The 12,365-nt window shown below is 43.9% G+C and overlaps 1 protein-coding gene across 1 annotated transcript; it reads left to right on the plus strand.

The window, feature by feature from the left end:
* Positions 1-702: 702 nt before the first annotated feature.
* On the plus strand, positions 703-12,365 carry TBRG1 (transforming growth factor beta regulator 1). The gene is made up of 9 exons (XM_040255714.1): positions 703-1,126; positions 2,903-2,973; positions 3,958-4,190; positions 4,777-4,913; positions 5,211-5,357; positions 8,919-9,016; positions 9,248-9,358; positions 9,743-9,885; positions 12,011-12,365. Exons 1-9 carry the CDS (start codon positions 977-979, stop codon positions 12,154-12,156), a joined length of 1,236 nt encoding a protein of 411 aa, XP_040111648.1. The 5' UTR covers positions 703-976; the 3' UTR covers positions 12,157-12,365.

Raw genomic sequence — 12,365 nt, forward strand, 5'->3', positions numbered from 1 at the left:
AAGAGCATACTCAGTTTTGAGAAACCTGGGACCCAGAGGCTCACTCTAGTTAGTGGCATGGCTGGGGATGGGGGAAGAATACTGCAAGCCTTCTACCTTCCAACCCAGTACAGTTACCAATACGGCATTCTAAAGAACTGTCTATTCTACTTACTTGATGATTTTAGGCAGACCTTGGTTACAGAGTTAGAGCTATATAAGTTTAAGCACAGAAACATACTTTTGGTTTCCTTACGCAAATATTTACTGAGTGCCTACTTAGTGCAAGCTCCTTATTAAAAGTGCTGGTTAAATCTTCCATCTTCCCTACTAGATTCTAATCTGAAACCAGGGGCCTTCTTTTTTTCTACTCACCACTGTAACCCCAGTAAAACGATAGCGTACTAGGCCCTCAGGAAACATCTATGCGACCTGTATTAAGAAAAGAAGCAAAGCCAACAGCAGTCCCCTTATGGCGCTCCAGCGCGTCGTACAATCGGGGAAGGCCAGTCTGTAAGGAATGTGGGAAACAGGTGCTAAAACACTTCGGGCTTAGGAACCGTGTGATTTTTGTGTGTTGGTCTTTAGCTCAACAGTAACAAGCCTCGGCTAAACACACACACGTACACAACGTCTCAAACGGTCGTTTCCAACCGCTCTCCCTCTTCACCAGGCCCCGCCTCCCGAGCCGCGGATTCACCCTGCCGAGACCGCCCAGATCCCAGCACCGGAAGTTACGTGAGGTTGACGCCGTGACGTAACCTCCGGTCGCGGCTGACTTCCGAGGCAGACGCGGAAGTGCAGGAGGCGCCTAGAGTCGGTTCGGTTACCTGGGTCGCCTGGCCTATCCAGGCGCCTGGTGAACCTTCCAGAGAGGTCGTTTTTTAGAGGGGCCCTCCCGCCAGCCCAGCCCAGACCAAGCCGGCATTGAGGGCCGCTCCTCAGCAGAAGGGCCGATGCAGGCCGCGCCCTGGAGCCCCCATAGCGGGGCCGGACCATGAGCCTGCTGGGCAGCCTGGCCTCCTCGCCGCGAGACCCGCTGCAGTCCAGCAAGGCCAGGATGAAAAAGCTCCCGAAGAAGAGCCAGAACGAAAAGTACCGGCTCAAGTACCTGCGGCTGCGCAGAGCGGCGAAAGCCACGGTGTTTGTAAGTATGCCGCCGTTCGGGCCTTCTCCACCTTTTAGCCCCTCCTAACTCGCGAAATCTTTCCCCGAACTGTTCCCCTTCCCAGAGTGGCAGTGTTAATAGATTGTTAGCTCTTCCAGGGTACATTACTTGTTGTTAGCCTTGTGCGAATTATGTAATTCCTGTAATTCTGTTTCCTCGTCTACAAATGAGCGCTAATAACTAACAACTTTGCTGAGTTAATGAAGATTAAATGAGGAAAGTTAAGGGGCCAGTACCTAGAAGATGTGTCAGTAAGCTTTAGTCATTATCTTTGGGACTTCCCTGGTGGTTCAGGAGGTAAAGCGTCTGTCTACAATGCGGGAGACCTGGGTTCGATCCCTGGGTCGGGAAGATTCCCTGGAGAAGGAAACGGCAACCACTCCAGTACTATTGCCTAGAAAATCCCATGGATGGAGGAGCTTGGTGCAGGCTACAGTCCATGGGGTCGCAAAGAGTCGGGCACGACTGAGCCACTTCACTTCTGCCACAGAATCCTTGGAAATGCCTTTGGTTCTCCAAAGAAACTTGAGAACTCTGGCAGAGCCCTGACTCCAACAAGTCAAACACCTGATTGTAGTTTATTACTTCCATTACCGCAGCCTGTTTGCCAGGCACCCCGCACACCCACAGCAGACCCCTTCCCTGAACAGGCACATGAGACTTTGAATAGTCCCCGCTTCTGATCTCTTGTGAGTCTTCCGAGTTTTCTGCTGATCTTTTATTGTAGGTGCAGCGGGTTTATTGAATGAATGAACTCTTTGCGGTTTGCCAGCCACAACTGTTAGACGAATTTGTGGCTTGCTCAAGCTCAGCTCAGTGCTTGGAGATAGCAAGTATCTCAAATGTCTTCCCACATGTGAATCAACACCTTACCTCTTCGCATACCGAAATTTGAACATCTCTTAGCTTTTTTGGACGCCCAAGGAAAGGTTTGGAAATTAGAACACTTATTCTGAGGACATTTATTTGTCACCTGCTCTGTGCACTGGAGAGAAGTAAGAAAAGCAGAATTTAAAGGATTTGGTATTTAATTGATGCTGTCTTTCTTTTATCCCTAAATATTAGCGGTACCTAAAGCTTGGCACCTGTATTATTAGACTGTTAGTTCCATCAGACCCATGAAGAAGGTTTTGTGAAGAAAAAAGGTGTTGTTTTGATCGTTCAACATTTGAGGTCCCAACTGTGTAACATCCAGATTGAAACAATCCCCTCAGGACTCATGTTTGGGAGATGAATGAAACCATCAGTAAAGAAAGATGATGCTTGAATACATATAAATAGGTTGTGAAGTTTAAATTTTATAGACTAGACTTGATTTTGTTCCATCCAGATTTTTCTCTTTAAGGTTCATTACTGTATGCTTTGCTTTGGGTTAGGTTGCTTTCCCCGTGGTTGAGCTAAAGTATCTATAGATTTGAGCAGTATGGCCTTCTCGCTGCTGAAGGCTACCCTAATTAAGGTGACCATATGTGTTGATTTTTCTGGGACATCCTACTTTGCCGTATTGTTCTGGCAAAATCATTACTAACTCCCCCTTTTTACTCAAAGGTGGTGCAGTTTCCAAATTACTACTCTGCCCATAGTAGAAATTGGCCCTACCTTTCCTTACAGGTTTCTTTACAGTCTGTCTGCAATGTAGACTGGCTCTTCTCCCTAGCAACACATAGCTCTTTGGTTTGGAATATAGCTCCTCTTCTCAGCATACTTTGATCTTTTATTCCTTTTGTGTGATTATATTCCAAATTTTTCTTCAAGGAAAATGCTGCTATTTGTGATGAAATTGCTCGTCTTGAGGAAAAATTTCTTAAAGCAAAAGAAGAGAGACGGTGAGCTGGGGTCACTTTGTGTTCAGAGTCACATTTTTGGTGATTGATATGGTGTTGGTGCCCTTGGGGGGTTTTTCCTCCATCAAGATTTTTCTACTTTGCACCGGCCATCAGTGTGGTCCAGAGAAACTCACAGCCTGTGGTACTGATTCATAGCAACCCAGGTCATGTTAGACTGATGATGATGAAACAGCTCTCTCCATCTTTCTGACAAAACCCTCTGACCACATCTAATAAGTAATCTTATTATAACTCTACTATTATAAAAGCCAGGGAATTAAAAGCTACATTTTTTTCCCTACAAATATTTATTCAGTTTGTAGTAATTGATGCTTTTGAACTGTGGTGCTGGAGAAGACTCTTGCAAGTCCCTTGGACTGCAAGGAGATCCAACCAGTCCATCCTAAAGGAGACCAGTCCTGGGTGTTCATTGGAAGTACTGATGCTGAGGCTGAAACTCCGATACTTTGGCCACCTCATGCGAAAAATTGACTCATTGGAGAAGACCCTGATGCTGGGAGGAATTGGGGGCAGGAGGAGAAGGGGATGACAGGATGAGATGGTTGGATGGCATCACTGACGTGATACACATGAGTTTGAGTAAACTCCGGGAGCTGGTGATGGACAGGGAGGCCTGGCGTGCTGCGATTCATGGGGTTGCAAAGAGTCGGACGCGACTGAACTGAACTGAGTACTCTGAGTGAGCAGCTCATGATATGTGCCCTTTGGAAGCCTAACATCTTCCAGCATCCAGTTAGAAGAGCTCTCCATATGCAGAAGGGATGCACTGTAGTCCTTTATCCTCAGCTTCTTGAGGTGTTATCCTCTGAAGCTTCATTTCTCCCAGGGTTCAATAAGAACTTTACTTTTGTGAATGTCATCATCTTTGCATGTACTTCTGACTTTTCCTAGTACTTCAATAAAATATGGAATTGAGACAAAACAGAAGCTCATACCCTTGCTCCCTTTCCTCCCCAACCTCAGGTACTTGCTAAAGAAGCTCCTCCAGCTACAGGCCTTAACTGAAGGGGATGTACAGGCTGCAGCTCCTTCCCACAGCTCCAGTTTGCCTCTGACTTACAGTGTGGCCAGCTCTGTGGGAACCCTCCAGGGAGCTGGGCCGGTTTCTGGGCCGAGCACTGGAGCTGAGGAACCATTTGGGAAGAAATCCAAGAAGGAGAAAAAAGAAAAAGGCAAAGAGAACAACAAACTGGAAGGTACCTTGGGGAGAGGATATCAATTGTCCTGGTGGCTCAACAACTAATGAAAAGAACCTGGTCCTGACTGGTAGACACTTGGCTACAGAGATGATGTAAACTCTCACTGGTCCTTAAGCACCGCTGGTAAAAGCGCTTGAAAACCAAGTGTCTTCGAGCCACTCCGGGTAGAGGACTCATGGTTAGACCTGATTAAACATAATGAGATCAGTTCAGCACCTCCCCCACTTCTCCTATACTCCAAACTGTCTGGGAGCCTCCAGTTCAGTCTTTCCTAGAGGCAGGGAAATGGGCTCGGTGGCCTTTGAGCACACGGATGGCTTGGGAAATTGCTGACCTTATAAGTGAAGCCAGAAGCCTTACAAAATATAAGGCTTCTAGATCCTAAGAACTGATGCTGAAATTGGTTACAGCCAGGTGGTGGGTTAGAAAGATAAACAGGGCTTTGGGGAAGAGCCCCATTTGCCCTTTCAGTGTGTGCGTAGAACCAGGATTGTCTCATTGCTCTTAGCATCGTGTAAATTTTTTCCCTTCCCCTCAGCATTGGGAGGGACCTAAAGTGGGTGACCCCAGATTTGCGTTTCAGTTCTGAAGAAAACATCCAAGAAAAAGAAAATGGAGGCAGGTGCTCGCAAGCCGGTTCAGCCCATTGCCCTGGACCCCTCAGGACGGCCTGTGTTCCCCATCGGACTGGGGGGCCTAACAGTGTATAGCCTGGGGGAGGTGAGTGAGCCCAGCGACCAAGAGAGAGGAGCAGCAGAGATTCGGGAGTGGGGTTGAGCCTTCCTTCCCTGTTCCCATTAGCAGCAGTCCCTTGCTGATCCAGACCAACCCCTGAAAACCTCTAGTCCCTAGGAAAGCAGATTGTTTTCATCGGCTGCACATCCAGTGCTCTTTGTCTCTCTGATCTGAGTCACTCTTTTCAGCCCCAAGGTGGTTCTAGAGGCTTCCACAGTACCCTGGGCTTTTCAGTTCTCCAGCAACCTCAGTGGCGAGTTGGGGGGATCTTTTCTTTTCTAGATCATCACCGACCGACCTGGCTTCCATGACGAGACTGCCATCTACCCCGTGGGCTACTGCAGCACTCGGGTCTATGCCAGCATGCGGAGTCCGGACCAGGAGTGTCTGTACACCTGTCAGATCAAGGACGGTGGCATGCAGCCCCAGGTACCCGCCCTAAGGATAACTGCTGGGTTTCGTTTCTTTTTCCCCTCTTTTTCTGAGAACCTTCTCTGTGACAGGCACTCTGCCAGTAAGTGATGGAGCCGGGATGTGAATCTGCATCCGTGTGATTCCCTGACTGACACCCTTTCCCCTAAACCGTCCTGCTCCTCATGTTACTGGTGACCATGTGAGGCCTGACCAAACTGCTCGTGTGTGGAGTGCAGGCTTACACTCAGGGAAGATTAGTGTGACACTCTGCCAGTTGAGGTGGAACCAAAATGGAGGCAGCAGAGAAACTACGTATTCACTTTTGCCTGCACATGCTCTTTTTCAATTTATTCATTTATGTTCGATTGCACTGGGTCTTCATTGCTGTGCGTGGGCTTCTCATTACGGTGGCTTCTCGTGGAGCACGGGCTCTAGGCGTTCAGGCTCAATAGTTGTGGTGCATGGGCTTAGCTGCTGCATGGCATGTGAGATCTGGGACCAGGGATTGAGCCCGTGACCCCTGCATTGGCAGGCAGACTCTTAACCACTGGACTACCGAGGAAATCCCTGACTGCGCGTCCTCTCAGTGCTGTGGTTCAAGACGGTTCATTTTCCCACATCATGTCCTCTGATCCTTGGGGAACATAGACTGTTGTCAGAGTTGCAGGCTTCGCTGTCTGATGATGTTGCAAATGGCTGGAAAATGGGGTGGAAGCTTTAAGCAGAAGCTGAGAGCCTGCCTGCCACTTGTGGATAATACTGCATCGCTCCTATCCTTGTTAGAAGGCTCTTAAATGCAGCTGAGAGTTCTGATGACCTTGGCCATGCAGCATTTCTGTTTAGAAAGTGTTCTAACAGACAGACTTGATGTTGTAGCAGTGTTTATAACAAATCTATATATTTAAGGAAAATCTAATCAGAATCCTAATAGAATGTAATGGCAACCAACAAGCTGGTCCTTAATTTCCTCTGGAAGTATTAGCTCCTCAGTCGTGTCCGACTCTTTGCCATCCCATGGACTGTAGCCCACTAGGGTCCTCTGCCCATGGGATTCCCCAGGCAAGAATACTGGAGTGGGTTGCCATTTCCTTTTCCAGAGGATCTTCCCAACCCAGGGATTGAACCTGGGTCTCTTGCATTGCAGGCAGATTCTTTACCGTCTTAGCCACCAAGGAGCCCTGAAAGACAAATGCTAAAGTATTTTTGAAAACACAGACTCTGTAGGGTTTTTTTGTTTCTTTTATTAAGCCATTAGTCCATCCAGACAGAATTTTCAGGTACCTTGTGAGCTTTCATTTTTTTTCCCTAACTGATATCAAGTGGCACCTTTGAAGTGAAGTGAAGTGGGCTTTGCTTGTGGTTCAGCTGGTAAAGAATCTGCCTGCAGTGCGGGAGACCTGGGTTTGATCCCTGGGTTGGGAAAATCCCCTGGAGAAGGGAAAGGCTACCTGTAACTCCAGTATTCTGGCCTAGAGAATTCTACAGACTAAGCTTTCCTTTTTCCCCTAACTGACATCAAGTGACACCTTTAATGTCTACTAAATACATGTAATACTTTGTTGTGTTTCCAGACAGTTCTAGTTCATCTATTTGACTATAAATGCGAGTATGACTTTTACTTGCTTCAGCTTCATAGAAGGTTCTATGGTAAAACATAGAACAGTATCTTTATAGTCCTAGGGTAAGGGGAAGGGCTTTCTTAAGCAAAATGTGGAAAGTAGAAGCCGTAATGGGAAATAGTAACAGATTTGACTATTAGAATTCTAAACACTTCTGAATGATAAAAACCACCATAATCAAAGTTAGAACTCGAGCAACAAACAAGAAGAAAACATCACAGTGGATTAAAAGCCAGATAAAGTGTTCTTGTAGTCTAAGATATAAAAGCAATCAGATGAAAAAAAAAAGGTATTTCACAGAAACAGTGCAGATGGTCGATGAGAGCAGACAGCACTCGTAGTTAGGGAGATGAAAACAAAACAAAAATCTTATTTTTCTCATACGCAAATATCAGATAGATAATAGCAAATGTTGGCCAGCGTGTAGGAAAACAAGTACAAATGGCATTAGTAGGAATGAAAATTGTAAAGTTCCTTTTTTTGGAAGGCTGCTGGGGTAGTATCAACAATTTTAATGTGTGAATCTTTGGTCCAGGATACTTCTAGATATTCTGGCATGTCTTAGATGCTCAAATGTGAACAGAAGAGTTACATGTAACAGTATAATTGCGACATTGTTTGCAATAGCAAGAATTTAAAAGTAGCCTAAATAGCCATCATTAGGAGAACGGTTAAAAATTAAGATATATCCACCTTGTGTAATATTATACAACAGTTAAAAGAATGAAGTAGAGAAAGATTCCCAAGACCAAAATAATACAAGCTTTTAACTGTGCTTTGCTTGGATAGGATATATAAGTGTATACACAATATAAAAGATTGGAATTGGTGTGATCAATATCAAATAGAAGAGCAACCCTGAAATATTTGAAGATAATTGTTCACAGTTTTTTCATGAGTTAGCTTAGAAATCAATATAAACCATCAGAATGTTAAATTTGCAACAAATGTCATTGAAATAACAAAACCATTCTGACTGAAACTACTGACAATATAATTTATTATTGACAAAATTTAAAGAGCTCTGAAATTTGACACAGGGAGATTGAATCACATGAAATAATAACCACAGAAGAAAACTAACAGTAGTAGAAGCTACTCAGTAAAGTTTGTTTTGGATTCTTAAAAAAAAGATAACTGCACATAATGGTAAACACATATATACTATATATAAATATATATAGTGTGTATGTATGTGGATATATATTAGATATACAGAAAATAGATTAATCCTGTGTGGAATAATTTGATTAAACTTTGAAAGACTGGAAACTGCTTAATTGAACTTTATGGAAAACTGATCAAGGAATTTAACTGACTAAATATAGAACCTGTTACAGAAAAGAATTTTCTTTTTCTTTTTTTTTTTTGGTCAAAAGTCTTTAAACAGCATAGAAAATTTGTCAGGGAATTGTTAGCTAGATCACTACAGACTAAGCTTTCCTTTTTTCCCCTAACTGACATCAAGTGACACAAAATACTTTCCTGGCAAAAATTCCTCAGTATTAGTAGAATTTTGATCTAACAGTTTCTTTTTGTAAACAATCAAGATATTTTACAACTCAAAAAATAACGTGAAATGGGGATTTGTAGTCAAAATGGCCTAGATCTCTTCCTAGATATTGTAAAATCAACGTAAGATTATGTGGAGAACAATCTCATTTAAAATATCATCTGTATTTATAGCTTAAAATATGTTAGTGGCTAAGAAAGCATCTGGAAAGGTATGAACAAATTAAGCATTGCCCTCTGGACAGTGGTTAAACAAAGGGTGTAGAATCAAACAGTTGAAAAACCTTTCTTTGTTTTATGGCTTGGAGTGTCTAACAGCCAAGACACTGTTGAACAAGAGGTACATCTTGCTTCAAGTTCCAGGGTGAAGAATAGCAGTAGCAGCAGTGTGATTCTGCCACCTTCTCCCTAAAGACTGGGCTCATTGCTCCTTTATCTTTCTCAGTTTGAAATTGTTCCTGAAGACGACCCCCAGAATGCTATCATCAGCTCCTCTGCTGATGCCTGTCATGCAGAGCTACTCAAGACCATCAGCGCGGCTATGTAAGTTGACCAATAACTGGCAGGCAGGCTAGAAAGGTCAGTTTGGGTACAGTGAGACCTTCTCTCTTGCTTTTAATGAGTAGAGAGCCCTTATTGTATAGAAAGCCAGCCTGTGTCCTTGGCGTATCTTGGCAGCTACAGGCTCTAGACTCTCCAAGTCAGGAAAGACTACTCTGTGTGTTCATACTTACCTCTCAGCTCTCAAGCAAAAATTCTCTGTCTCCCATTTAGGGGAAAACTAATACCCAACCTGCATCCGTCTGGAGCTGACTTTTTTGGGTTTTCTCATCCAGCCATCCACAACCTGATCCAGAGTTGTCCAGGAGCTCGAAAATGTGTCAAGTAAGTGGGGTCGAATCCATTTCCTTGAAAGAAGCTCCATGATCAGTGGGCCAGGGACTAAACTGGTGGTCACGGCTCTGCTTGCTCATCTGTTTAATGAGCTGCTTCTGTACACAAGGCACAGGATTGTCTTCTGCTGCCTGGGCACTGTCCCCCGCTGTCCTGAGGGTCTTACCATTTGTGTGCATCATGACAGCAAACGGATGGGGAAGTCGTGCAGAATAAGTGTCACTAGGGACGCCTGTCTGTGTGCTTTTCAATCTGTTTTTCAGATATATATATATAGAAGGGACCTAACAAAAAAAATACCTGATCCCTTTGGAAGGACAAATGGATTGTTAACAGCCAAAAGATGACTCAATAATGTTCCCTTTGGTCCTGTAGTTACCAGTGGGTGAAGTTTGATGTGTGCAAACCTGGAGACAGCCCCCTACCACAAGAACAGCTGGAGAATGACATAGCGACAAGCTTTGAAGCCTTTCAGAGACACACCTTCGATGAAGATCATAGTGATCCCATTCTGCAAGGTATCTTTTTTATTTTTCCCTTCTGGTTTGAAAGTTGACCATTTTTAGGCTACCTTCCCTCTTCCTTCATCGCCGAGTATCCCACGGACCTGGGCAGTGAGTGACAAGGGCTTTCCCTGCTCCAGACACAGGTAGCCCTCGCAGAAGTCTCAAGATGTGGCTGAGATGCTGGGGTGGCAGGGCTCACCAAGAACTTAGGGCAGCTCATTTTCTAAGCTGGATGTCCTCAGCAGAACTCTAAGGGGAAGTTTACTGTGGGACTTGAAACATAACATGTAGTGAGGAAATCCGTGGCCTTGGTCCTGCCTATGCTCCATGGATTCCCCCCACCAATGAGTGGAGTGATCAGAGGATCCAGCATGGGAGTCATATAGGGAGAGCTCTGGACTAGAAATGAGAAAATAGAATTAACTTCTCTGTCTTTGCCCACTGTGCTCTGTAACCTTAGGTAAGTTACTTAATCTATTTCAGCCACAGTTTTCTCCTTTTTTTTCTTTAACATTTAAGTTTAGTTGATTTATACTATTAATTTCTGCTATACAGCAAAATGATTCAGTTATACATACACACTTTATATTCTGTTTTGTCACGGGATATTGACTATAGTTCCCTGTGCTGTACACTAGGACCTTGTTTTTTATCCATTATGGGTGGTTTTTATCCATCCATCCATAAAATATCCATACATTTTATCCATGTATATACTAGCCTGCATGTCTAGTGCTAATCCCAAACTCCCAATCCTTTCCTCTCCCTTGGTAACCACAAGTCTGTTCTCTATGTCGATGAGTCTGTTTTTGTTTTGTGGATATGTTCATTTGTGTTGTATTTTATATTCCACATATAAGCAATATCATATGGAATTTGTCTTTCTCTTTCTGACTTACCTCACTTTGTATAACCACCTGTCCATCCATGTTGCTGCAAATGGCAGTATTTCATTCTTTTTTATTGCTGCGTTATATCGCCTTGTATGTGTGTATGTATGTTTACATGCCACACCTTCATTCATTCAGCCGTCAGTGGCTTGGCTATGCTGTTGCTGTGAACATAGGGTGCGTGCGACACCCCTGGTTATGAGCTTGTCTGGGCATATGCTCAGGAGTGGGATTGCTTGATCAGGCTTGTAACTGTAGTGTTTTGAGGAACTCCCATACTGTTCTCCACAGTGGCTGCACCCACTGACATTCCGTCAACAGTGGAGAAGGGTGCCTTTTTCCACAGTCTCCAACATCTGTTATTTTGTAGACTTTTTAATGATGACCATTCTGACTAATGAGGTGGTACATCATTGTCGTTTTGATCTGCATTTCTATAATCATTAGGGATGATAGGCATCTTTTCTGGAGAAGGAAGTGGCAGCCGCTCCAGTGTTCTTGCCTGGAGAATCCCAGGGACGGGGGAGCCTGGGGGGCTGCCGTCTGTGAGGTCGCACAGAGTCAGACACAACTGAAGCAACTTAGCAGCAGCGGCGGCATCTTTTCATGTGCCTATTGGACATATGTATGTCTTCTTTGGAGAAATGTCTGTTTAGATGTTCTGCTCATTTTCACTTGGGTTTTGTTTTTTTGTTTTTTTAACTGTATGAACTATTAGTGTGTTTTGGAAACAAAACCATTGTCAGTCACATCATTTGTAAAGATTTTCTTCCAGTTCATAGGTTGTCTTTTCATTTTATGGTTTCCTTTGCTATGTAAAAACTTTTTAAGTTTGATTGGATCCCTCTTTATTTTTGCTTTTATTTCTTTTGCCTTGAGAGACTGACCTAAGAAAACATAAAACATTCAATTTATGTCATATGTTTTGCCTGTGTTCTCTTCTAGGAGTTTTATGGTGTTGTGTCTTATATAAAGTCTTTGCCATTTTGAGTTTATTTTTGCATAGGGTCTGGGGTTGCAGTTGATTTACATGTGGCTCTCTAGCTTTCCCAGCACCACTTGCTGTATTTCAGCCAGTTTGTTTCATTGTAAAAGTAAATATCTGTCCTGTCTTATCAAACAAGGGCAGAATTGGGCTGACAGATGTGAAGGAGTTGAAAGAATTAAAAGTATATCTGTGTGTCTGATCAAGCCAGTCTCCTAAGATTCCCAGGCAGCAGTGGAACTTAAGGAATTTTTTTCTCCAGGATCCTTGGCCCTCCCGGAGCTTCAGCCTACCGCCTTTGTGTCTTCTTACCAACCCATGTTCCTGACCCATGAACCCTTGGTAGATGCTCACCTACAGCACCTTAAGTCTCCATCACCGTGTAGCCCGTCTCAGTCTTCGGATTGAAGTAAAAGAGGTCGATATCACATCATTCTCATCAGGATGGGTATTTTGGCTTAATTAGATTATATAGAAGAAGGCAGCAACTCAGGAGTGAAGAAGATAGTAAATTAACACATTTTGTCGCAGAGGTTCCCATGGTGACAGCTTTCCTGGGAAAAACTTCAACTTGGTTTTATTTTTAGTAATAAATTTCTGTTGACAGTTCTGCTTAT

Source organism: Oryx dammah, unplaced genomic scaffold (assembly GCF_014754425.2).
Source record: "Oryx dammah isolate SB20612 unplaced genomic scaffold, SCBI_Odam_1.1 HiC_scaffold_15, whole genome shotgun sequence".
NCBI lineage: Eukaryota > Metazoa > Chordata > Mammalia > Artiodactyla > Bovidae > Oryx > Oryx dammah.